Below are 25,835 nucleotides of genomic sequence, written 5' to 3'. Positions count from 1 at the left end.
AACAGTGGGCGTATCTCTCAAGTTCAGTCTTTCGGTCTTTCAACCAATTACTCCACTTTAAGTGAAGATCTCGCGATGTTCTAAGCGAGAGAACCTCACCTTAGAGGCGGGTCCAGAATCCTAATGCCCGGAGCTGTTGGTCGCCCAAAGCGCAATGGAGCTCTCCGGATTGGTCGACGTACCCCAGGTCTCCGTTCAAGGCCCGCCTCCTGCCTGCTTCCACTTCGGAAGGTGAGTAAACCTTAGGGAGGGACCACTGGCTTTAGTTCTGCGCGGCGGAACTGAGGCTTGGAGATATGGGAGTTTGCGGTTGACTAATCTCCCGTCGCTGTAGGGTCAGAGGTGGACGTTCCTTCCTCCAAGCTGGCAGTGGGGCGTGGTTAGGTTAGGCCCCAGACGCTCGCAGGACCTCAGTTTTTCTATATGCGTAGGGAGAAGGGATCAGTGGCCCAGCGAGCTTTGCTTGCCCTCATGCAAGTGGTGATCGGGTGGGTCGTCGGAAGCCCAGAGGCCCAGCGACTCGAGGTCCATTCCTTCCCCTCCTTGGGCCTCAGTTTTAACATTGTTGTTACCTTTTAAGCCCTGCGTACTTTCCAAAAGAGGTTTTATATTTTCTAATAGCTTCATTTATTGAATGGATAATATCGTGGCAATTATAGTAGAAGTAAAGAAAGTCACACGAGAGTCCCACTACCTAAAAAAATAACTTCCTTTTTCCTTGTTGTGGCTTGGTTTGGACCTTATGTATTTATTATATCTCCTAAGGGGAAAATATATGCATGACAAATTAAAATAAACTGAATGCAATCAAATAGGCAAATGTAGCTAACGTAGAGTCGAGGCTGAGAGCAGTGATGTTGGGAGACAGGCAGATCTGCTTTTGAGTCACTACTCAGACACATGTCTGAGCTGTAAATTCCTTTTTCCTCTTCTGAAAACCGTCAGTAGTGCCTCGTGGGGTTGTTGTGAAGATTAAGTGAAATAACAAAGGTAAAGCACTTGGCACAATGCCTGACAAGTAGTAACTCTTCCAAAAATGATAGCTATTATCTTCATAATAGAAACAAGCAAATATACTAGCCAATGGAGCCAGCAGATGTACTGTAACTGAGTACCCAATTTAGTTCAAAACTTGTCAGTTAAATAACTAATAATTCAGGAAGCAATACATTCTTCAAAAGAGTGGAATTTCTTCCTAGTAGCTATATCAAGAGGAATTTATCTTGTGGGGCCATCAGGGATATACATGGTGTGATCACCGGTAGTTTTGCAGAAAATGTGAAAAGCCATTTCTTGATTCAACTGTCAATAAAAGCTAAGAGCATGCCCTTAAAACATAACATAGAGAAGCTTTCTGATAATCTTGTATGATAACAGGGGTAAGCGACACTCGTATATTCAGTACGTCTGTGTCAGACCCTACATATACATTATTTCTTTTAAACTCTACAGCAACCGTGAATAGTAGGTTGTTGTTTCCTTGTTTGTAAGATGAGGAAAGTGAGGCCTAGAATAGTTAAGTATTTTGCTCAAAGTAAGACACTGTTAAATTAGGGAGCTAAGTCTCACTGTGAAGCCAGCCATGCTTCTGTGTTGTGCCGTGCTGTTTCTGACTGAAAGAGGATGAAAATACTTAGAATACCAGATGTACAAGCAGCTTTACCCAAATGGAGGGAGGTGGGCTGCAGAGATACCTACAGTGGAAGCAAAATCTTTCTCTAACAGGTAATTTCAGCCTTGGGAAATGAAGAGATGGGATGAGGTGATCACTGAACTCTAGACGCATGTGTCCATTTACTTCGTGGGTAGTCTATCGCACTTCAAATTCAACTTGTCCCAAACAGGAATCATTTGCGTACATTCTACTCCTACTTCTACCTAGTCACTCAAACCAAATACCTCTCCCTTTCCCTCTCCCTTGGACAGTGAAACAGCAAATAGTGTTGATTTTCTCTTTGAGACCTCTCAAATTCATCCCTTCCTCTCCTTTCTCACTGCGTCTGCCTTAATTTGACTCTGTATCATTTGTCATCTGGACTGTTTGCAACAGGCTTGTAACTGGTTGGCCTCCTTACCTTCTAATTCTTTCTCCACTTTCATTGCTGTCAGAATGTCTCTGTAAAATGTCAACCTAACCATATTACAGCCATGTCCAAAACCAGTCCAAGGCTCCTCATTGCCTACGGGATAGAAACTAAGTTTTATCAATGGCATGTCATCTTGTGCTTGAGGGTCTTTGCTCACACTCCTCCCTTGGCCTGGAGTGCCCCTTGCCACCTTTATTCTGCTTGGTTAACTCCTAGTCATCCCTCAAAATCCTTATGGCGTACCCCTTGACCTAAAGATATCACCCCTTCTTTGCTACATTTACATCTTACACATACCCTTGTGAGGCAAAAAACACATTTGGTAACTTGTCTGTTTAAACATCTTCCACTTTCACTAGTATTCAGCTTCCCATCTACTCTTCAATCCTGTTACCACTGCCTGTCGCATGGGACACACTCAACAGACATTAGATGAGCGAATGAATCCTTTCAGGCTCTAGTATTAGAATTCCCCATGTTGGCTTTCCAGAATTGTACAGCAGATGGCACTAATAGGCCATTTAACAGATCTCCTTCACTAGAAATGATTTTTGTCCCAACCTTGTCTGACTTGGCTTCATCCTAGAAGCCAATATTCATGTCATTACAGGTGAAATCTCCTGTTTCCTCCCTCAGCCAAATAGCAAAGATAGCAAGATGACTCAGCAGCTTGGTCTCTGAGAAAAGAGTGGCAGATGCCCAGGGAAAGGTGCAGTTGAGGGAACATTTTCTTTGTCAATTTATGGTAGTTGGGAGCTTTTTTCTTTCTTTCTTTTTAGTTTTATCTTTTTGCTATTGTTATAAGAGAGAGCTTTATTCAAAGATGGGAGCCTCATTTCTGTCCACTCCTTTCAGAGACACAAAGTTTAGGGGCCTTAGACTACACTTTACCCCTCCAGGGTTGTCTCTGGGTACCAAGACCTTCATCTATACCACCCTCCAACTAAAACCTCTTCTGTGGCAAGGAGTCCAGTTAGACAACTTTAAAATCCTCCATATGAATCTAGATCAAAGGGTGGGAATTCTGGAACTGGAAATGATTTTATAAATCATTTTCGTGTCCTCTCTCAGGGCCACTTGTGCCCTAAGTCCTGCTCTTTCACAGTAAGCAAAGCAGTATAAAGGGGAAAAAATACAGATTTTGGAGTTAGACTTACTTGAATTCAAATCTCAGCATTCACAGGCCAGCTATGCCTTTGGGCAAGTATTTTAAACTTTCTGAATCTCAGTTTCCACATCGTAAACTGGAGATAATAATGCTTATTGTGAAGAGTTGTCTTGAGCATTAGAAAAGATACACGTGAAGAACCTTGCACAGGGTAGATGCTTAATTGATAACATGGTGGGATGAAATACTGTTTCTGCTAGAGGGATTTTACACTAGGAGGAACAAGTCGGGGGGTAGGATTTGGAGAGCTCTTTCTGTCTGTAAAGGTACATTTATGAGGGCTTTGAGGGTTGAACTATGCTTGCAGTAGCACTCTGATTAATTTGATGAAAATATTGGAACACAGCACATCAGTAGAGCCATTTATCTGTGAATTATTTTTTGGCACCTAAGTCCTGAACCTCGTATCCACAGAGAAAGCCAAGAGTATTTTTCGTTAGCTTCTGGAACCTTCTGATGACATTGAGGGTTTTTTTGTTCAGTTTTTTTTTAACCACCTAAGGCACTTTGCCACTTTTCTGAAGTGTGAATTGCCTGCTGTCAGCCTGGAGTTCTCACCTCCGCAATCCTGGCTGCAGGCATCTTTGCATATTAGACGCTGTGTTCTTTAACCCCTGAGGTTTGAATCCACTCAGAGTTTGTGCGTGCCAGAACGTGTGTGTGTGTGTGTGTGTGTGTGTGTGTGTGTGTATGTGTATGTGTGTGTGTGAGGGAGAGAGAGAGAAATCTGGCTACTTTCAAACCCCAGGACAGTTTCAGCTCCGTGGTCTCCAGAAAAACAGAAAGCCTCCAACAATAGCTCCATTGACTTTTATGTAAATGGCACTCCTCAGGAAAACACTGGGCTATTTCCCAAAGTCCCAGAACGTACCCTGAACATTTGTTTGAGTGGGAGGTGGGGAGACAGTTCTGTTGAGTCAATGAACATCTGTTGAGAGCTGCTGTGCTGGGTCCCAGGAGACAGCTCATAGTCTGGCTCTTCCCTGCCAGAGGTACAGACAGAGATTTACCATACTAGGCGTGCGTGCTTGTGGTGGCTTTGTACTGTGTCCACTTAGCTGAGCTGGAACTGAGTTTCCCAGGATTCCCTTCCTGTATGGTTCCAGTTGGGGTTGACCTCAAGAAAATTTTGTGCAAGATTTGGAAAACTGAAGTGAAGTAGCAGCCAGTACACTGTGAAGGACACCGGGCATGGTGGCATAACTTTTGACCCTGACCTGCTGGCTCACCTTGGTTGTGCAGGACAGCACCCAGGCCTGCAGCCGCCCAACTCCTGCTGAATCTCCTCCTTCAGCTGCTCTGAGAGTCCTAGGCTAGATGAATGTTCAGCTCTGTGGCAAAGGGCCCTTGCTTCTCCTGCAACTCACTGGAGTCAGTGAGCTTGGAGACAGTGAACAGAAGTCAATTTGTTCTCACAGGTTCCAGTTCTTTCTCTCCTCCACAGCCAGCTTTCCTTCCCAACCGCTGGCCTCCCCGACTTACAGAGACTTCAGGCCTAACACCAGATGCAGAAGTGACAGAGTTGTGTGGATTTCTCCATCAACTTCCTAATTGGACAAGGTCTAATCCCTATACTAAATTCTTACTTTACTGTGCTCATAGTGTTCTGTTTCTCTTATCAAACCCTACAGTAGAAGATTATTCAAGCCATGTTAAAGGCCCAGAAGATGGCATGATTAGAAGCCAGAAGGCTTCACAGGAGAGGTGACATCTGAGTTGTTGCTGAAAGGATGAGGAGGTGGTTAAATGGATGGGGAAGGAAGGAGAAATTCTAGAGGACAGCTGGCTCAAGCCAAGCAATTGAAGGGCAAATAGGAGTTCTGCCTTTCTGTCCTCTCTGTGGGTGCAGAGCATAGAGAGAAAGTGAGCATCTATCTGATCCTAGCTCTTCTTGTTGCATCAAGATGAACTGTTGGTCAGTCTGCTTCTTAGATGTGGTCACTGCTGAATACTGGTATCTACTGAGATACATTTTTGCTGGGTGCACCCCTGTCAGTAACCTAAGCCTCCTCCCCATAGGAGAATATTGGCCTGCTCCCCTCTCCCCAGTAGTTCCACATGGCCACCCCAGGCCTGTCTTTCTTGGCCCACCCTCCCATGCAGCAACTTTGTTTCCTCATGCTGTATTGGCGATAGCAGTGGTGTGGAGGGAGGACACTGTGCCCACTAGTCTGGGATCCCTAAGCTTATTGAGGGGTTCCAACATCCATTCCATGGGACTCCACTCGAAGCAGGGGCAAGGTGCCCTATACCTATAACTTGCTAATACTTTCTGAGCATCTTGATAGGAAAGCATGGGATCAGGTACCTGTTTCAGCCTAAACCTGGAACCAGTCATTTGAAATCTTGCTTCACGAGTTCTTTGGTGACAGGGTTCCTTCTGGCTTCCAGAGTAAGGAACGTTCTCAGCATAAATGGGGAGACCAGGGAAACAGAACACCATATTTAGTAAAAGCCTGATACCAGTTTACATATGAATTTTAAACTCAAAAAGAACCATACTTTACATAGTTATGAGCCATTCTTTTTCCACTGAAAATCTTTTTACAAGCAGCACATTTGACTCTACCTCACTTTTTTAAAGGCCTCATAATCTTCCATCATATAGATGAAATACTGTACTTATTTAACCATTCCCATATTGATGGATATTTGTTTCTGCCCTTTTTTTCTTTTGTGTGTGTGTGTGTGTACATCTTAAACATGTATTTGTATATGTCAGTATGCCTAGAATTGGAATTCCTGGGTCTAAGGGAATGTGCATTTTATGTTTTGATAATTATTACCAAATTGTCCTCCTAAGGGGATATGCTAATTTAATCTCCCACCACCAGTAAATGAGAGCACAGACCATTTCGAAAACCCATTTTGAGATTATTTCCAATCCTTAAAAACTCTCATTACAGGTATAGAAAGGTTTGGAAAGGTCACAGTGTTGGGTGTGCTTGGTTTTTTGAGTAAGGAACCACTGTTCTCTAGAGTAACATTACCATCTGTTGGTAGCCCTGAGAACTGCCCTGGAACAGGTTGTGATTTGGGTCTGATTTTTATGCCTTTGACAAATGCAAGCTCATCTTGATTGAGCACCAACAAGGGGGCCATGGAGACCATCAGCGTCTACTCCCGCCACACTTTTAGCATCAGCTCTGCCACCTATGAGCACCAGCTCCTTCTTTGGCCCTGGAATCTTGGAGATGAGACCCTCCGACTCGGGCCTCTCCCTGCCTGGGCCACTCTCTCAGGCCTCCGCTGCATTTGAGACACCTGGTTTTCTTTCAGTTCTGCTGTCTCACCTCAGAAGCTTTGCCCATGCTGTTCCCTCTACCTGGAACACATCTTCTCTCCTCTTTCCCTTTGACAGCTTACCTTCTACTCATCCTTTACTCCTCTGCTCAAACATCCCTTCTTCCAGGAAGCATTCCTTGATCCCTCAGTCAGGGTTAAGTTACCAATCACACATTTCCCCTTTGGAGCACATACCTTATTGGCAATTATTTTTAAATTTGCTTAACTATTTGATTAAAGTCTGCCTCTTCCACTAGAATATAAACTATATTCTATATTCTTGTGAGGGCAAAGGCCAAGCACAGTACTTGGTACATAGTAGGTACTCAACAAATATTTGTCGAGTGAACAAATGGTACAGGTTTTTCTTTTGCAGGGCTTCACATAAAGGATCTTCCATATTTTTTGTTACTTTGATTACATGTCCTCCTTCAGATGATGAATTCTTTTTTCACTTCTGCAGATATTCCTACTCCCTTCCTGTCTTTTGTTGTTGTTGACATTTTTTTCTGAAATGGAAAAAAGGCTAAATGGAAAAGACTAAAAAAGTCTGTCTTCACTGTCTTTCTGATTATAAAAATAATAAATGTTCTCTGTAAAATTTCAAATAATACAGATATATATGGAGCAGAAAATGGAAGTCTCCCCATAATCTCATCCCCCCAGAAAACAGGATTAATGATGTGTATCGTTCAGACATTTTTCTGTGCATAATGAAATGTATTGAGATTACATTCCAAGCACTGTTCTAAAGCACTTTACAAAAGTTAAGTCATGTAATCCTCATAGCAGCTCTTTAGAGTAGAGCTATTACTATCCTGTCTTACAGCTGTGGAAACAGGCTTAGGAGCTAATCACACAGTGAATAAGTGGCAGAGCCAGAACTTGAACCCAGGCTCCAGGTTCACACTCTTGACTACTCTGCCAGTTCACTTCTGATGGGGTAGGAAAGAGACTTTCTACCATGTGTTCCCCTTTATATTTTGAGTTTTGAACCATGTGAATGTATAACATTCCAAAACGGATAAAAGATTGAAAAAAAATTAATAATAAATTTTTAGTACACTAAGCTACCCTTTCTAAGTGACCTCTCTGAGCCATCAGAAACCACATTGTTGGGGTCTCTTTGCTCCAGAGACTCAGGTTGGAGGCTGAGGGAAATGGGATTGTGAATTTGATGATAATATTGTACTGCATCTCTCCCATTCCCCGTACCTCTCCAGTTTCAGTGGGGTTGCTTCTGAGGATCTCCAGTCTCTACATACACATGCCAGCCCTGTTTTAGCTGGGAGACCCAGAGGAATTGGGATAGAGCTACACTAACAGGTAGGGACCAAGGTCCTGCAGTTACACACAAAGGCCTGTCTCAGCAGACCAGCTGACCACACAAAGGCCTGTCTCTGACACCTGGTTTCCCCCCATTGGTTCTCAGCATGCTGCCTCTGTCTATAGGTGATGAGGTCACTGTTAGCTGGTCTGTGCTACTCCGCAGCACCAGAGTGCTGCCCGCCAGTATGGATCTTCCCGTTTTGTGTAACTTCGAACATCTTTTTTGTTACGCCTTCAGATAGACCATGGCCCTGAGAGCATGTGGCTTGATCATCTTCCGAAGATGTCTCATTCCCAAGATGGACAACACTGCAATTGAGTTTCTACTGCTGCAGGCATCAGATGGCATTCATCACTGGACTCCTCCCAAAGGTGTGAGGCCAGAGGGGCGGGCTTTGGGGAAATGCCAAGCACTATGCAGAAATCCACCCTGCCAGGCACCCTGCTAGGCTTGCTTCCCAGTGATTGTGTAGCAGGAGGGGGTGGGGTGGGCAAGAGCTCTTGATCCTTTCTACATACAAAGTCTCCATGCCAGGCCAGAGAAGAACTGGAAATAGAACTCTGTGGCTGAATTCCAGGGCAGAAGCAAGACCTGGTTTTCTTTCCTTTTTTTTTTTCCTCTTCTCCGCGCCATGCAGCATGTGGGATCTTAGTTCCCGACCAGGGATTGAACCCGTGCCCCCTGCAGTGAAAGCACGGCGTCTTAACCACTGGACTGCCAGGGAAGTCATAACACCTGGTTTTCTTGCATCAGTCACCAGAGCCTCTGTGGTGAACGGCTGGGTAGGGGAAGAGGCACTGGGCTGGGAATTGAGGACCTTGGGGTCAAGTTATTATTGGGCTACAGGTCAGGAGCCCATAGTGAACAGCCCCCAGACAGAAGGGAGCAAGTGGGGTCGGGGAGGGGTGAACAAGACTCCAAGGTTGGAAGAAAACAAGGAAGTGGGAATAGGAAATAAAATTTCCACATTCAAGTTTCACTGAGGAGAAACAAGGTGAAAAAAAAGAGAAGTGTCACAGATACTATGAATAGGAATATTCACACTTGCCTCCTGATCACCAGAGTCACACTGCACGGTCCCTCTCGCTGAAAGATTTCAAAGGACCTCTCTGAATTTTTCCCTGCTTGGGCCTGGGGGAGAAGTTACCCTGTTAACACCGATGGGCAGAGTGCTGAATAGATGCTGCTGGGCAGGGTGTGCTCAGAGACTCCCACACAGTTCTGAGGGAAGGTCGGGCATCCTGGATCAGCATCACCTGTCTCACCACCAGCATCCCTCCCACCTTCCTCCCCTGGTGCATTACCTACCTGTCTTTGTGTCCGTGGCTATATGAAGTGCTATACAGAGAAAATTCGCTAGCAGCTGTGAATGAAAATGGGCTTTTAAGTCCAAGCTCCTGGCTGCTTTCTGTGGGAGCTGTGCAGCAGCAGCTGACTCAGGGCAGTGCTCTGAGGACCGCTGGGAAGGAGGAGGCTAGGATGTAGCCCTGTCTTTGAACTAAGAAGAGAACAGCTAAGAATTCCTGCTCTCTATGAGCTCCTGAACCAGGAGGCCCCCAGCAACTTGCTGGAGCCATGTGTTGACCGAGGCTGCCAGACCCCTCTCAGGCCTTCTTGGCACCCCCTGGGCAAGCTGAGAACTTGCAGGGAGGGCTTGAGGCAAAGCTGAGGGCTGCTCGCAGTCTGCAGAGCTTCAAGTTCTCTTACAACAGTTTCTTGGCAGTTGTCTGATTGGGTTTGGGCCTTGCCAACAAATTTTCTTAGAACTGGCTCTCAGCTTGTCCTTAGTCTAAGTTCCCATGAGGACTTTCCCTATGAAACTGGAAACTGGCCTTGCTCAGTTAGAAAGATGAAAACAATTTGGAAGAGCCTTGATAGCTACTTGGAAACAGCTGCTGCCGGTGCCTCGGTGCAGGGTTCGGAGACAGACCGTTGGCCCTGGGACTTCAGAGACCAACTGCAGACAGTGTTAAGTCTTCACTGTGCATTGTAGGTGAAGTGCTCCCTCTTCAGCCAGCTCCCACCTGGCAAGAAAGGACTGCCCCTCTTTGGGAAAATCACGTTAAGGTGTCCCAGGGAAGGGTCTCCTTGAGAATATGGGATGAAGAGAACTCCAAAGAAAAATAAAGTAGAGGTCTGAGGGAGGCTGTCTCTCTCACCATCGAAGGGCAGTATTCTAGACCAGACTTGCCAAATACATGTTTTGTTTCACTCTCTGTAGAGAAGATGGGGTGGGGAAGAGGGATTGCCCAGACACCACAGAGCCAGACACTGCCTGCCCTGTACCCCATCCCTAGGCATGTTAGAATATCACCAAAGCTTAGCAACACCTAGAAAAGTCGCCAGAGACCCCAGCTTTAAATCATCTGACCTGGAAAATCCAGCTTTGTTGAAGATTATATCCACCTCCTCCTCTTTTCTCCTAACCAGGCCATGTGGAACCAGGAGAAAGTGACTTGGAAACAGCCCTTCGGGAGGCTCAGGAGGAAGCAGGCATAGAAGCAGACCAGCTGACCATCATTGAGGGATTCAGAAGGGAGCTCAATTATGTGGCCAGGGAGAAGCCTAAAACCGTCATCTACTGGCTGGCGGAGGTAAAGGACTACGACGTGGAGGTCCGTCTCTCCCACGAGCACCAGGCCTATCGCTGGCTGGGGCTGCATGAGGCCTGCCAGTTGGCTCAGTTCAAGGAGATGAAGGCGGTGCTCCAGGAAGGACACCAGTTTCTCTGCTCCACAGTGGTCTGAACTGACCGGATCAGGGTCTTTTGCCTCCGTAGGATCCTTGAGGGTTTCTGAGGTGAACTACCTTTGCTTCCAGGGAAGCCTGTGCTGGTCTTTGGCTCATTATAGCAGATTGCAGACAGGCTGGTAAAATCAGCTGAGGACCCTCAGAGAAGAGCAAGCAAAAATCTCAGCTGGGTGGAAAGGAAGGGAAAGGAGTTTAAAAAAAAAAAAAAAAGGCCAAGCCCAGTGAGTGCATCCTTATACTTTATGAATAAACCTCAAGCAGCTTATCTCTCCTTCTAACCTGCTGTATTTATTTCATGGGCTCTTGCCTTGGGTGGGGAGAAAAGCTAATCAGAGCTCTGACCTTAGCTGGAGGGAATCCTGTGTCCAAGCACTGTACCCCAGGGAAGCTGAGGGACGGAGTCAGAATCAGAGAGACCCAACGCTACCGGGTGGCTCTCCTGCCTCTGGACCTCCAAGCACCCTCACCCCACCCCACCGGTGTACCTGAGACGTAATGACTTGTAGCGGACAGGATATACAAGCGAGTGGGACTGGAGCGCAGGAATGGAGTCTGCTATACAATACGGCCCACCGTATCCGCGGATATCAAGGGCCGAAGGTGGGACTCAAACATCCTCAGAATTTGGTATCCTCAGTGGGTCCTCAAACCAATCCTCCGCGGATAACGAAGGACGATTGTACTCGCTAATGTATCATTCCCTGGCACCAGGCACATACGTTATAGGTTCTCAGTAAATATTTCCTAAGGTAATTCGAGACCCAAGGAACATTGGAACAAATCCCCAGTCACAACAGGGAAAGGAAGGACAGGCAACCCTGGGCCATCAGGTCAGTGACACATACACTCCAACCTCCCAGCCCAGTCCTGACTCCCAGGGTCAGCGTGGTTGTCAGCATGACTGAGGCCACTGGCAAGGGGCAGGCCTGAGCCTGGGGGGCTCAGCTGGGCCACCCGGCAGCCCTGTCACTACCCCGTGCATTCCTCGCCTGCCGCTGCCTTCCCCGCCTTTAGCAAGCCCTCATCATTGGCATTTCTCTGTTCCCACCTGCTCCCTTTTTCCACAATTCAACTGTAAGATCCAGAGCCGCAAGAGCTGGGTCTCAGCCCTCTTTCCCCTTGCTACTAGGGCTCAAGGAATGCAGGGCAGGTGTTAGATCCTACAGCCCTTCCAGGAGCTGTTAGCAGCTGGATTCATGTGGATTTCATTAGAGGGTTGTTGCCCAATGAAGTGCAGAAGCTTGGATGGGAAGGGGCATTGGCAAAGGTCAACCTGGATTACCAGGGTCAAGAACAGCCACCCCCAGAGGAAGTCACCCAGGTCTTCGATCAGGCCTCCAGATGTTTTCAGTCACTGGTTCTCCGTGCAGACAGGGCAAAAGTACTAGCGAACAGGATTCTGGAGCACTGCCAGGGACCTGAATGGTTTTGTTCCTCACCCCTCGGAGCAGCACTCCCCTAGGAGGCCTGCTACAGGAAGTTTTTGGAGCTTAGTGCTCTCCTTCCAGGCCAGCAGGGACCACATCCCACTGATTTAATAAGTGCCTGCTGGGCAGTGGTGCCAAACCACAGACTAACAAGGGCTGGCTGGCCCTGTGCACTCAACATGGGAGTCTGTGGAATCTCAAAATGTTAAGACCTCATACATCAGAGTTGGAAGGGACCTGGAAAATGACCTGATTCTGCTGCTCACTTTTTTAGCTGAGGATATTGAGGCTTAAGAAGGTAGATGGCCCTGGCAGTTGCCTATATGTGAGGTCCTTTGAGGATGAGGTGCCAGAGGGAAGACTCTGCCTTAGAATACCTTGTACAGCTTTGGAGTCATTCTTCTGGGACTTACAAAGTTTTCCATTAAAACACAGGTACTTTGGAGAAGGTGGGGCGGCGGGGGCAGGGGAAGCCCATAAACTGCGTTCAGATGTTCACTTTGTAGGATGAATTGACGGAAAGGTGGGACTGGGGCATGTTATGGGCAGTGGATGAGGGAGGGAGAGAGTGGAACTGAGATTGGGATGTAGCAGGTGAGTAGGCTTTGTTGTCATCACCACTTTGCTTTCGGCCACCTGGGCTTGTTCAAGGGCTATAGGGCTAAGACTGCAATTTACCCTTCAATCTGAGGCCCTCCAAGCTCCAGAGCATCTCCTCCTGGAAGCTTCCCCTAATAACTACTCACCCTATAAACACCATCCTGTCCCCACCTACATCCAAAAAGACTTCTCTTGGAATTCCACATGTTTTCCCCACTACCACCTGCACCACCCCAGGGTGAAGAAGCATCTAACGGGGCTTCCCTGGTGGCTCAGTGGTTAAGAATCCGCCTGCCAATGCAGGGGACACAGGTTCGAGCCCTGGTCTGCGAAGATCCCACATGCCGCGGAGCAACTAACCCCATGCGCCACAACTACTGAGCCTGCGCTCTAGAGCCCACAAGCCACAACTACTGAGCCCGTGCGCCACAACTACTGAAGCCCGTGTGCCAAGAGCACGTGCTCTGCAACAAGAGAAGCCACTGCAGTGAGAAGCACCGCAACGAAGAGTGGCCCCCACTCGCCGCAACTAGAGAGAGCCCGCGTGCAGCAACAAAGACCCAACGCAGCCAAAAATAAATAAATAAAACAAATAAATAAATAAAATAAAATAAGAAGCATCTAATGAACTAATCCCCACAAGGGCGGTCTAAAGTTGCCCCCTCCTGGGGGCATTTTTTTTTTTTTTTTAAATATTTGGTTGCTTTGGGTCTTCGTTGCTGCACACGGGCTTTCTCTAGTTGCAGCGAACGGGGGCTACTCTTCATTGCGGTGCACGGGCTTCTCATCGCGGTGGCTTCTCTTGTTGCGGAGCACGGGCTCTAGGTGCGTGGTCTTCAGTAGCTGTGGCGCGTGGGCTCAGCAGTTGTAGCTCGCGGGCTCTAGAGCGCAGGCTCAGTCGTTGTGGCACACAGGCTTTGTTGCTCCGCGGCATGTGGAATCTTCCCGGACCAGGGCTCGAACCCGTGTGCCCTGCATCGGCAGGCGGATTCTTAACCACTGCGCCACCAGGGAAGCTCCTGGGGGCATTTGAAAGAGGCTCTGGAAAACCAAAATGCCCTCTTGACACCCAAAAGCAATACCTTACACCCCCGCAGTAAGCAGTTGTTTGCTGAATTGAAGACCCAAAGGAATGAAAGTATAAGGGTGGTTTTAATGGTAGAATTTAAATGGAAATGCTCGTGCTGGTGTGGGACCCCAGGTGGGACCCCACGTGTGAGGAGCAGAGGCTGACTTCTCCATCAGTCCAGCCGGTGGCCCAACCGGTCCCTTACCTTCTAGAGGAGGGCCGTTCCAGCCCCGCCGCTGCCCCCTGGAGGTTGTGCTACAGGTTTCCAGTGAGGCTTGCTCTCAGCCTTCTTCCTAACCCTCCCCCTTCACTTCCTTTCCCCTCCTACCCCGCCTCCAGCTCCCCATTGTGTAACAGGAAGTGCTCAGCAAGACCCCCTGAGGAGGGGAAAGGGGGCTATGGAGGGAAAAAACAGCACTAGGATACTGAGTATAGAGGCACAGCCTCTTCCTGTTCTTCAGACTGGGAATCCCCCGGGGACAGAGCCTCTTCCTCTTCAGTTTTTTCCCACTCCCCTGACCTCACCCCAGCCAGACTTAGGGCTTGTCTCATAAGGCCAAGAATCCTCCCCTCCCCTAATGGGTGAGGGGCGTCAAAAGGTACAAATTTTCAGTTATAAAATGAATAAGTCATGGGGGTGTAATGTACAGCATGGTGGCTATAGTTAATAATACTGTAGTGCCTATTTCAAAGGTAGGAGAGTGGGTCTTGAACGGTCTCATTACAAGAAAAAAATTTGTTTTTTAACTGTGTATGGTGATGGCTGTTAACTGGACTTACTGTGGTGATCATTTAGCAATATATACAAATATTGAATCATTTATGTTGTATACCTGAAACTAATATAATGTTATGTCACTGACCCCTCAATTAAAAAAAAAAATTCAGTCTCTCTTTTCCCCTATAGTCCATTAAAATGGTAAAGTACATTGAAAACAAATTCTCTCCCCCCCTCAAGCTGCTGGAAAGATCCTTGGACATCACAAAGTAAATGGCCAGCCTGAAGATAAAAGCCATGTTGCTCCTTGGGAGCTGGGGTGTGTACCAGAGACGGGAGGGTGTCAGCAGAAGTCCCACTGAGTCGGACAATGGCAGGAAAGGAAATCACCCAGTTGCCCCTGTGGTTTTCTTCAAGGCTGGGTCTGGGCAGGCCTCCCCTTGCAGGGATGGGCTGTGCAGCTGTTCCCAGAACAGAAGTAGTACTTCTTCAAATGCTTTTCAAAATATGCTCATAAGTATGTGTGTGGGGGCAAAACAGAAGCAGAAGTGGATTTATATCTCCCCTATTCGATATTTGTATATACTGCTAAATGATCACCACAGTAAGTCCAGTTAACAGCCGTCACCATATACAGTTATAAAAAAATTATTTTCTTGTAATGAGACCATTCAAGACCCACTCTCCTACCTTTGAAATAGGCACTACAGTATTATTAACTATAGCCACCATGCTGTATATTACACCCCACTGACTTATTCATTTTATAACTAAAAATTTGTACCTTTTGACCCCCCTCACCCATTAGGGGAGGGGAGAGAAGGATTTAGATCTTAGAAGTCTTGAACATCAGAGCTTGAATTTTTTCCTAAATGACCTGATTGAATTTCAGAAAGATTTCCTTGGCTGCTATGTGAATTGAATTGAAGCGTTCAAGAGTAGAAAGATTTAGGAGTCCACTGCAATGGTCCAGGCTAGAACTGATAAGATCTGACATGGGGTAGTGGCCAGGGGATGAGAGGTCAACATTGGCCTTGGACTTGAGGAGGAGTGAAGGGACCAGAAATCTTGGTGAGGGGAACCAACAAAAGAAGACTTACTTGCTCTGTAGCCAACCAGGGTGTGGGATACTTTGCCCATATCCGGGGGAACAAGAGCAAAGATCCTCCCAGAAAATTCACATCTTGGTCTTAGAGAGGGCTTGGCCAGGGTTTAGCTGATTCATAGAGTGCTAAAAGGGAAACGGAGGCAGACTCTTAGGGTACACACAGTCACAGAATGGGGGTGTTAGGCCCCAGTCCCAGATTTCCTGCAGTGGCCACTCAGTCCCTCCCCATTACCTGTGGAGAAGGAAGCTCCCTGTTCCAGCATACCAGCCTCCTCGCCCCCACCCCCAGCCCAGGGGTACAGAAAAGACCAATGGGGAACTCTGGCCACGACAAAGCTACTGGAAGCTCCATGGAGGAGGGGCAGCCCTCCCTCCCCACCCAGATGTACAGAAAGAGAGAGATAAATTTGGAATGTACAAGAGGTGCTGGCAGAGATGGGGGTGTTGGACAAGGCTCTAAGAGGGCAGAGTTTCTGGCAACCTAGCAAACAGGGGTAGAGGTAGCTTCTAGTCCACTTCCCTCCCCTTCCCCATCCCAAGACCAGCTCTTTCTCATGGTTCCTACCATTCCAGTCACTGCTGCCCAACTTCTTGAACCTCTCTTTTTTGTCATCAGTAGGGGAAGGGGAAACACTTGTTGGCTTAGAATCAGGCCCATTGGGTGGCAACTTCAGAGACACACATTTCAGTGGCTCCCCAGCCTCGGATATGTATAGGCCGGGGCTGGCCCAGGCTGTTGAAAGATGGGTGAAGACTGGGCGGGAGATTCTAGGCTTCTAGATACAGACCACCAGGTTCCAGTCCAGTCTTGGGTACTAATCTTCTGTGTGACTCAGGCCAGTGCCCTTCTCTCTCACTGTTTTAGCTTGTTCATCTGTGCTTTTGTGATTAACAAGGTCAATGGCAGAGGCCAGATTAGAAACCAGATTGCAAGCCAAGGGCTAGTTTGCTGGGATTTGGCCAGTCAAGGGCACTCTTCCCTTTGGCCCTGTCCCAGCACACAGTGAGTGTTCAGTGGGCGTGGTGTGTCCCCTCCTCCATCCAAGCTGCCTGCCCTCAATGCCCTTCTAAAATTCTTAACATTTTATTTGACTTCACTTCAGATCTTTTTTTTTTTTTTAATTGGCCACACCGCATGGCATGTGGGATCTTAGTTCCCCAGCGACCAGGGATTGAACCCAGGCCCCCTGCAGTGGAAGTGCGGAGTCCTAACCACTGGACGTCCAGGGAATTCCATCAATGCCCTTCTAAAGGGTACTCCTCCTCCATGCCAGATGACTTAGGCCTTCCAGATTACTTTACCCAACCTCAACCCCCATGCCATCTCAGCACACACTACTTGGTCCTGGGGTATAGAACTTTATGCAACTATGGAAGTGTTCTATAATCTGCACTGTCCAATATGTGAGCCACTAGTCACACATGGCTTTTGAACACTTGAAATGTGGCTAGTGTGCCTGAAGAACTGGATTCTTAATGATGTTTAATTTTAATTAATTTTAAAATTAAATTTAAGAAGCGACATGTGGCTAGAGGCTACCCAATAGGGTACAGTATCAGTTTTAGGCAGAGTTTTTCTTTGTTCCTTGTTTAGAATTAAGAGTTGATAGGAGTTACCATTTATTTAACACTCTTTGCCAATTTTTGCATAAGTACTTTACAGACACATCTCAGTGAGTCCTAGAAATTCTATTTTAAAGATGAAGAAACCAAGCCTCGAGAGGTTAGGTCAGCTGGCTTCAGACTGCATAGCAAGTGGAGGGCCATTCAAGTGTGAGTCATGCTCTCCAGCCATTTAGGGAAGTTTCCAGGACCCAGCCTGGGTGCCCTCCTTCTACAGTCACTCCACACACAGCCCATGGCTGTGCACCAGGGCCCAGGGAGGCTCATCACTGAATACTGATCAGTAAATGCTCTTGACAAAAAGGAGAGGGAAGCTAATTCCATTTACTCCCCATCTCCTGGCGACTCCTGGCTCCTGACATTCCACTTCAGATGTCTCCTCTCTTGCCTCTCTCCTGGATCACAGTGTCCCTCGGGTCACAAACTCAGAGTTCAACTGGGTGCTACGTGCAGAGGTTTGGGAAGAGGGTGTCACATGCAGGCCCAGAGGAAGCCAGCTGGGCTGGGAGCTGGGGCCTGGAAAAATCCATGTTATTTTTAAACAAGAAAAAAAAACCAAAAACATTATATTAGCTTTTATTGAGCACCTACTTGTGCTAGGCACCTTATATAAATCTGTGCTTATAATTCCCTTAACAACCTGGGAGGTAGCATTATTATCACCATTTTACATATGAAGAAACTGAGGCTCAGTGAGGTTAAGCAGCTTACAGCTTGCAGATGAGTGGTAGAATCATGGTTGAGTGCTCCTAAACTTTCATTAGCATAGCATTCTTCACATTGAGAAAATAGAGGGGGTGGAGGAGTGGGCAAAGAGGTGCATTCTCTAGGGGGGGAGGGACTGATTCTGCTGTCCAAGCCATTAAGGGAAGCTGACCCCTGCCCTGTTTCCCACCTCCCTCATCTGGCAAGCCACTCCTTCCCCAGACTCACCTGCAAAGTCAGGAGAAACTCACTCTGGCTGAGGTTGCTTTTCTTAGAAAGGGAAAATGGCTAAAATAAAAGACCTTACCCTGTATGTATATCTGTAGGTGTCGATGTGCACGGTAGTTTTTGTGCTAAAGCACACCACTACCAGAATAAGAACATCGCTCCCTCCCCCTATTTTTTCTATTTCTGGCTGCACCCCCACTTGTGGGGTTCCCAGACCAGGGATCGAACCTGTGCCCCCTGCAATGGAAGCACAGAGTCCTAACCACTGGACTGCCAGGGAAGTCCCTAACATCACTCCCTTTTAAGCCACACCTCACGTGTGCAGAGAGTGAGGCAGCTGAGGAATCTGGAAAGGACTGTTTATTTCCTACTAGAGTCCCAGAGACATCACCCAGGAAGGAACCAAATCAACAATCAAAACCTCAAATTTGCTCCCTGCCCTCTCCCTCCAGGCTTAAGCAGCCTCGGAGGTACTGCACCAAGGACATATTGTGCCTCTCTCCCTCTCTCTCCCTCTTTCTCTCTCTCTCTCTCTCCCTCTCTCTCCCTCTTTCTCTCTCGCTCTCTCTCTCTCACACACACACATTCTTGAGTTAAGGCATCAAGTCTGGCCTGCATGGCTTTGCAAGTCTTTGCCCATCAGGCGGTGGCCCTGGCCCAGGGCTGAACCATGTGTGTACACAGATGCATAAGTGCGGTGTTAGGAGCTCTTCACAAATGAGGGACAATGATGATGGCTCTGTGCTAAGCCTACTCCACCTGTCCTTTGGGAGGGGACCTCCTGCCTCCTTGTCAGTTGGCCAAGTACCTCTGTCTCTTCTCGCCAGCTGGGGTGGGACCAGGTCAGCCACAGGTCAGGCCAGTGCTGGGGACTCAGGACCTGGCTTCCAACACTGAAAATGTGCCCTTTCTAAGTGTGGCTGGGGGCTATTTTGGGACCTTAAAGAGGATCAAGTCACCACCTCAGAAGGACAAAGATGGCCACTCAGGCCAGGATGGAGGGTGAGGTTTCTCTCTGTGCTTTTAAAACCCAACCGTGTTTAACAGGAAGAGAGCTGACCTTTTTCCTCTGTGCTCTCTTGCCCCCAGCCCAGGGAAGAGGTTTCTGTAGACTGGAGTGAGTATGGAGAGAAAGAGGGCTGTTAGGACTGTGCACTGGAGTGGGAGGTTGCGTTAGCATCTTCTCCCCTGGACCTACAGGAGCTGGCTCCAGCACATTTACTTCAGTACCCACTTAGTGGGTGGTACAGAGGTGGGGACTTCCTGGGGATACCCGGTGTGGCTGCGATGCAGGGTTAGAGGCCTACATGAAGACTGGGGTTAGGGCTGTGGGGTTTCTGGGTCCTGGGCTGGGTCAGGATGCCCAGATGAAGTAGGCGACCTCGTCCAGGTCAACGGGGTAATCCGTGAGTAGCACTGGCGTCTTGTCGAAAAGCTCACCCTTATAGCTGCGCCACTTGCCTGCGGGCAGGTAGACGTCCCGCTCCTGCTTGCCTGGCTCCAGTACCGGCGCCACAAGCAGCGTGTCTCCGATAAGGAACTGTGAGTCGATGCGGTGCGCCGTCTCGTCGCCGGGCGCGATCCACCAGAGGGGGCGCACGATGGGGTCTCCCGTGTCAGTGACCTCACCAGCCAGCTCAAGCAACAGCGGCGCCACGAGTGAGGCCCTCAGTGCAGTGAACTTGTGCGCGATGGCCACCACTTCGGCGTCGTACCGCCAGGGTGGAACGGAGAACTGCATAGCTGGCATGAAGGCGGCCACTTCCAGCCAGCGCACGTAGAGCTCGCGCTCGGGCACCTCGCCGCCGCTCACTGTGCGCTCAGACACCGCGTTGCCACCCACCATATCGGGCAGGATGAACGGGTAGCCCAGCATGCTGACAGTGAGCACGGCGGGGATGAGCGAGCGCAGCCCCAGATCGTAGCCCCACACCGAATCGCGGTCCACCAGGCGGAAGAAGCACGAGATGTTCTGTGACTGGTAGCCCACACGGACCTCGGCCAGTGAGAAGAAGGGCAGCGCCATCTCTGTGTAGCGCCGGCTCCATATGTTGGGGTCAGACAGCGGCCTGTAGGTGCTGAAATCCCGCGGCAAATAGCTGACCTCTCCAGCGTCGAACTTGAAGGAGGCCACGGCGTAGCGCGAACGCAGTTGCCGCAGATGCCCCTGAAACCAGTCGCGGGCCTCCGGGCGCGTGAAGTCGAGCACGGCGCCGATGCCATTCCACCAGCGCACGAGAGCAGGCAGCCGGCCCGTGGGTTCACGCACAAACAGCTCGCGCTCCACGCCTTCGCCAAAGCACGATGAGTTGTAGTTGACAAACGGGTGCACCCAGAGTGTGACGCGAAAGCCAGCGTCGCGCAGGCGGCGGAACATGTCGCTGGCGTTGGGAAACTTCGTCTCGTCGAAGTCGAAGTCGCCATAGGCAGGCGTGTACATGTCGTCGATTTCCAGATGGCTGCTATTGAAGCGGTGCTGGCGGATCTGCTGAGCGAAACGCTGCACCTTGTCCTGGTCCACCGAGCGCCCGTACAGCACCCACGTGGACCAGATGGGGTCCCGGAAGGCCTCAGGCGCTGGCACCCTCGATGGCTTGTTGAAATAGCGCCGCACCATGTACTTGTGGATGGAAGTGACATCGGAGCCGACGCACACGCGGTAGCTGAGCTCGGGTGCAGCAGCGCGGCCGGCGGGCGGCTTGTAGGGCGTGTCGTGGTAGCGTGCCTGCAGCCGCAGAGAGCGCTCCGTGCTGTTCCAGCCCAGGTGGAAGGGCACTGAGTCGTTGACCTTGATGGCAGCCGCGCGCGACGACAGCCAGTAGCGCTCGAGGATGCCTCCAAATGCGGCGTCGGAGGAGTAGACGTCGCTGGTGACGAAGGGCTGAGGCTCCTGCTGGCCGTCCAGGCGGATGGGCCAGTGCTGGGTCTTCATCTCCGCGCCGCCGTACCAGTGCGCCCCCGCGTCGCCCAGGAACATGGCGTGCTCCACCGCGCGCCCCGGCGCCGCCTCCTCCCAGCGCACGCGGTAGCACATGACCGTGTCCTTGGGCCGCACAGTCTGGATGAAGAAGTGCAGCGGGCGCCCATCCGCTGTGCGAGAGCAGCCAAGCCGGGCGCCATCGCGGCTGCAGGAATCGAGGTCCAATGCGCCCGAGCGGAAGGCCAGGCGGAAGACCTGCTCGCCCTTCTGGTTGCGAATGGAGAAGCCGCTGCGGTTGAGGTCCAGCAGCTCGGCGCGCAGGCGTTCCGCCTTGCGTAGAGAGGCGCTGTAATAGCACCAGGCCACCACCGCGGCCAACACCAGCAGCAGCCCCAGCACTGCGGAGCCCAGCAGCGGCTTCAGCTCTTTGGACGGCTTGGGCTTGGTAGGCGAGAAGCTGTCAGGCAAGAAGGTGTACATGGTTGCAGCTGCGACGGCCTCGGGGCTCTTACGACCTGTGTGGCTCCCAGGGCGGCGGCGGGGGTAGGCCTGGCTCTTTTCCTGAAGATTCTGGGACATCAGCCCCCAGTTAGGGAAGGAGCAGGCAGTGGGGCCACCCGACAAAGCCCATCTGAACTTGGCCTGCCTGAGTCAGGAAGGGGAAGAGAGAGGTGGAACTGAGCTTTCTCATTCCATAGTATTTACATTTGCTGCCGCAAGAAAGAAGTGTATATTTTGGGAAAGTGTATACTGGGACGTAAGGGCTTTACTCTTACCAGGTCGTTCTGTCTGCATTTTACCTAGCCTTTCTCATGGGCCCCACTGCTTGTCAAAATTAGGACGCTGAAGGGGAGGGGCAGATGATATTCATCACCATTTTCCTGGTGGAGGAACAAACCCAGACAGGGTCAGGGAGCTGTCCAGGATCACAGAATTAATCAGGTCTCCTTGGATCACACATGGGGGCAGTTCAGGCTGAAGGGAAGGGGAGGAATCTGGAGAGGGCCTGGTTTCCCAGAGATGTGGCCATGGTGGGAGAGGGGGGATAAGCAAGCCAGCTCCTTAAGACCTTTGACACAGCAGGCGGCTGGCTTCCCTGTGTGGGGAGTGGGAGAGGAGAGAGGAAGGGGAACCGTTCAGGCATGGAATTTAATCTTGAGTCAGAAGCCATATTAAATCTGGAGATTAGAGAAGATACTCAAAGCCAGACTCAGTCCAAGGGCCTGGTTTGGAGGGGGGGTGAGGTTGGGTTTGGACTTTAGGACTGGGGTCAGGAGCCTAACATGGGGGCTTGGTGGCTTCTCACATTTCCCTCTCTTTGCTCTCAAACTCCATTCTGCTCTCAGCCATCAGGATCACCAAGTCCATTTCCCTGCCCACCTTCCTGCTCTGCTCCCAGCACCACATCTGTGGGCCAGCTACCTTGTGGCTTTGTCTCTAGCACTCACCCACTGTCCTGTTTGCCCCTCCCCTAGTTAGAGCACTGTCATTTCTCCCCTGCATCGTTGCAACACTTCCCCTATAGGCCTCCCTGCTTTCAACTTGTTTTCCTCCAATGCCTTCTGCTCACAGCAACTATAGTGATCTTTCTAAAACACTTATCAGATTACATCTCTCCCTAGTTTAGGGAGCTGCTCATGACCCCCATGATGAAGTTCAGAAGTGTAAGCTTTGCAAATTGAAGTTCAAGGCATACATGGTCTCATCTGTCCTTCTGATTCCATTTTCAGCCAAGCCTATCCTATGACTACCAAGCTCTGTTCTTTCCTAACCTCAGTCCTCAGCCACCTGCTTTAGGAAATTTCACCCACCCATCTTGGGCCAACTTCTCTCCCCCACCTACCAGCTCTCTGGCAATCAGACACCCCCTACTACACAATCCACTCTTATATACTGTATGCTAAAGATTCAGATATGACTACAGAGAAACACAGACTTGGGAGGAGGTGTGTGTCCAAACCTGCTGTTCAAGGCTACTGACCCTTCCTGTCTCAGCCCTCAGGGCAGAGTCCAGCAAAGAAATAGCACCAGCCACGTGCATACACAGACATACACTGCCAGCCTGTCGGCTGCCCATCTGCTCCAGCTGGAGGGAAGGAGAGAGGGAGATTGGCAAACAGTAATTAGACTCCTCCCAGATGCCAGTCCCCAGCAATTTCCAAGGAGACACCAGAATTGCTCAGCGTTCTCACTTCCCCCACCTCTCCCATGAAGAGATTATCAAGAATGCCAGGTGCCAGGTGCAGATTGGAATTTTTATCCCAGATGTCAACATACAGCTCCCCATAATGCCCCCCCCCACCCCAGTGAGGTTCTATCTCAGTGCCTTATTCTCTGAGCTCCCTCCCCCAACTCCCTAAACTGGTCAGTTCCAGCTGGTCTAGAACAGCCTCTTATTCCCTTCCTCTCATCCCATACAACTTAGCCTTCAAAATTCCCCCAACCTACTATGGACTTCCCTTCCTGTAGGTATAGGCTGGAAAAGCCTTCCTGGAAAATGCAGGCATAGCCTTTAGCTGATGCCCTTAAGCTAAGCAGGACCCAAAGAAGGCCTTAGGTGGCCCAGGCCAGACCTGCTGTACATTTATATTCAATTCATTCGAGACAACCAAGGCCCCATTCTGGGCACTAAGGGAATAGGGAGAAAGGGTCCGTATCTGAGTAGGACAGAGGTTGCTCATCCTCAAAACTTTCATATTAAGTCAGCCTATCTCATGACCCCTGGAGGCATGGCCAGCCCACCAAGGTGACCTCAAAAGCCTTTTCAAACACTTAGGTCTTGAGAATTTTTACTTTCTAGGGTTCTGAGATTCTTTGATGAAGGACAAAAACCCAGAGGCCCTCTGTTGGTCTCCCTAATGCCACCATGGCATCCAACCCTAACAATAATGCTGAATAGGAGGCACAGCTGCAGTGCCCATTTCATAGATGAGGAAAGAGTGGCCCAAACAGAAAAAGGAACTTGTTTGAAGTCACTTAGGTAGCAGGGTTGCCTGAATCCAAAATCCCAGCTTAACCCTGACAGGGAGCTAATGGCCTGACTGGATATCTGAATGCAGGAGAGAAAAGGAGTTTTGTGGCCAAGAGGGTGGGACAGGCTTCCATCAGGGGGCTGTGGGCATGGTGAGGCCTGTATTCCCAAGGGCTGGTGCTGCTACTTGCCCCAGGAAGGCTTCTTGGGGATGGGAAGTGGCGATTTTAATGGCATCTGGTACAGGGGCTGTAGGGGAGGAAGTGTGGTTCTGGTGTTAACGGTGGCGCTAGAGACCCCTGTAATCTGCCGCCTCCACCATCTGGCCAGCCACAGGCTAACGCTGGCAGGTAGGGTTTGCCCTAGCCAAGCCTCTCCCCACTTGACAGTCAACCTCAGTGTTGGCTTCCAGCCCCTAGCCATGTCTAAGGGGGAGGGTCGGGCCTAGCCAACTAGGCCATTCCACGTTGGGTCCTTTGTCCAACACAATTCCCAGGGGTAGGGTGGGGGGTGGAAATGCCAAAGGCAACTCTATCCGGGTCCTCTCCCCGTCCTGCCCAGCGAGCGGATCCGGGGGTATAGAGTGACTGAGCCTACAGCCTGGAATACTCTACACCCACTCCCAGCGCTGCAGCTATAATGTCCGAAAAGGACAGACTGAGGTCAAGAGGGCGGTCGCCCGCTGGGAACCGCGGCCGAAGAAGGGGCCCAGGTGTCCAGGCTCGCCCCACCTACTCATCTGTAGGAGCGAAAGTTCAGGAAGTATTTTCCCTCAGCAACCCCCCAAGGTCTTCCCGCTGGGCGAACTCACGGAAGTGACCCCAGAAGTGGGGGTGAATGGAGGCTCCTGCAGATCCCCTCCAAGTTAGCCGAAGTTGAGCTGCCACGGTGCGGCGCGGGGCGCTGCCTAGCTGGGAACAGCTGAGGCCGTCCTCGAGCCCCGCCCCCTGGCTGCTCGGCCACGCCCCAATCATTCGGTCTCGTCAAGTCTCGGAGTCCAGCTCCGCCCCTGGCGCCCGACCATCCTCCCACATTGTCACGCGCACTTGAGGTCACGCCCCTTACCTCCCACCTTCCTCTTCTGTTCTGTGCCCAGCTCCTGGCAGCTCAGGCCCACCTCCAGCCCGGTGCCTCCCGGTTCCGCCCCCCGCCTGCAGGCCCGCCCCCTCTGGACCTTTGCTTACCCGCACGCGGGCGGGGCTCTTCCCCAGGTCTGCTGGGAACTGTAGTTCTGGAGGGAGGTGCAGCTGTCGAATGTTAGGGTTCTCGCACCTGTCGGCTAAATTTGAGATGTGTATGAGAAGGAGCGAGCCGCAGGGTAAAGGGACAGAGTTGGCCCTTGGGATTCCTTTTCCTCCAGATTTGGGGAGGTTGAGGCCGTCTCGGTATAACGCTCTCATTAGCTCTTTTCCCATATGGAAAAAGGGTAGCGGAATTCTGGGAGGATCTCAGCGGTTCAGTGCAGGTCGGATCCAATCAAGGACCCCACGGAGTGGAGCCTAGTTCCATCAGCCGGGAGGCCCAAGCTGTCAGCTCCCACCGGATCAGACCAGCAGTGCCTGAGATCAGGGACTGAGAAGACCGGATTCTGCTCCGTATTTTGCAGTCTTCCCCCACCCACTCCCCTTGGTGGCAGCCCTTAGAAGTGCCCCTGCTGCGAGGAGGTGGGCGTGCCCCGCTATACACCCGCACCCAGGAGGAATGGGGTGCAAAAATACTGAAGATCCTAGAGGCTCCAGAACACCCCACAGCTTGCTCCCTGAGGGACAGAGAAACAGGGCTTTTTTTTTTTTTTTTTTTTTTGCTGCGTTGGGTCTTCATTGCAGCACGTGGGCTTTCTCTAGT

General features: G+C 50.1%; 2 protein-coding genes across 6 annotated transcripts; one reads left to right on the top strand and one right to left on the bottom strand.

Annotated features, from left to right (window-relative positions):
- The first annotated feature begins 61 nt into the window (after nt 1-61).
- Nucleotides 62-10,899, top strand: NUDT2 (nudix hydrolase 2). Of its 3 annotated transcripts, none has more exons than XM_079926806.1 (3): nt 62-231; nt 8,108-8,241; nt 10,301-10,899. In XM_079926806.1, exons 2-3 carry the CDS (start codon nt 8,115-8,117, stop codon nt 10,615-10,617), a joined length of 444 nt encoding a protein of 147 aa, XP_079782932.1. In that variant the 5' UTR covers nt 62-231; nt 8,108-8,114; the 3' UTR covers nt 10,618-10,899. The 3 variants fall into 3 exon arrangements, with proteins under 3 accessions (XP_079782932.1, XP_079782933.1, XP_079782934.1); XM_079926807.1 differs by lacking the exon at nt 62-231 and adding an exon at nt 345-1,725; XM_079926808.1 differs by lacking the exon at nt 62-231 and adding an exon at nt 7,846-7,866.
- Nucleotides 10,900-17,771: 6,872 nt separating this feature from the next.
- Nucleotides 17,772-25,566, bottom strand: MYORG (myogenesis regulating glycosidase). Of its 3 annotated transcripts, none has more exons than XM_079926803.1 (2): nt 25,056-25,566; nt 17,772-21,665 (listed from the first exon to the last, which is right to left on the bottom strand). In XM_079926803.1, exons 1-2 carry the CDS (start codon nt 25,403-25,405, stop codon nt 19,454-19,456), a joined length of 2,562 nt encoding a protein of 853 aa, XP_079782929.1. In that variant the 5' UTR covers nt 25,406-25,566; the 3' UTR covers nt 17,772-19,453. The 3 variants fall into 3 exon arrangements, with proteins under 3 accessions (XP_079782929.1, XP_079782930.1, XP_079782931.1); XM_079926804.1 differs by lacking the exon at nt 25,056-25,566 and adding an exon at nt 24,802-24,872; XM_079926805.1 differs by lacking the exon at nt 25,056-25,566 and adding an exon at nt 24,802-24,841 and having other exon boundaries at nt 17,772-21,661.
- Between the last annotated feature and the right edge of the window lie 269 nt (nt 25,567-25,835).

This window comes from Stenella coeruleoalba (genome assembly GCF_951394435.1).
Source record: "Stenella coeruleoalba genome assembly, chromosome: 7".
Lineage (NCBI taxonomy): Eukaryota > Metazoa > Chordata > Mammalia > Artiodactyla > Delphinidae > Stenella > Stenella coeruleoalba.
The sequence above is the reverse complement of the archived record's forward strand: the minus strand, read 5'-3'. Positions and strand labels throughout refer to the sequence as shown.

Excerpts from the sequence above, each read along its gene's own strand:
- NUDT2 (XM_079926806.1), top strand. The coding sequence starts at position 8,115 with ATGGCCCTGAGAGCATGTGGCTTGATCATCTTCCGAAGATGTCTCATT. Across the intron at positions 8,242-10,300 it reads TCACTGGACTCCTCCCAAAG|GCCATGTGGAACCAGGAGAA; the intron begins GTGTGAGGCCAG and ends TCTCCTAACCAG.
- MYORG (XM_079926803.1), bottom strand. The coding sequence starts at position 25,405 with ATGGGAAAAGAGCTAATGAGAGCGTTATACCGAGACGGCCTCAACCTC. Across the intron at positions 21,666-25,055 it reads ACAGAAGAGGAAGGTGGGAG|GCAGGCCAAGTTCAGATGGG; the intron begins GTAAGGGGCGTG and ends TTCCTGACTCAG.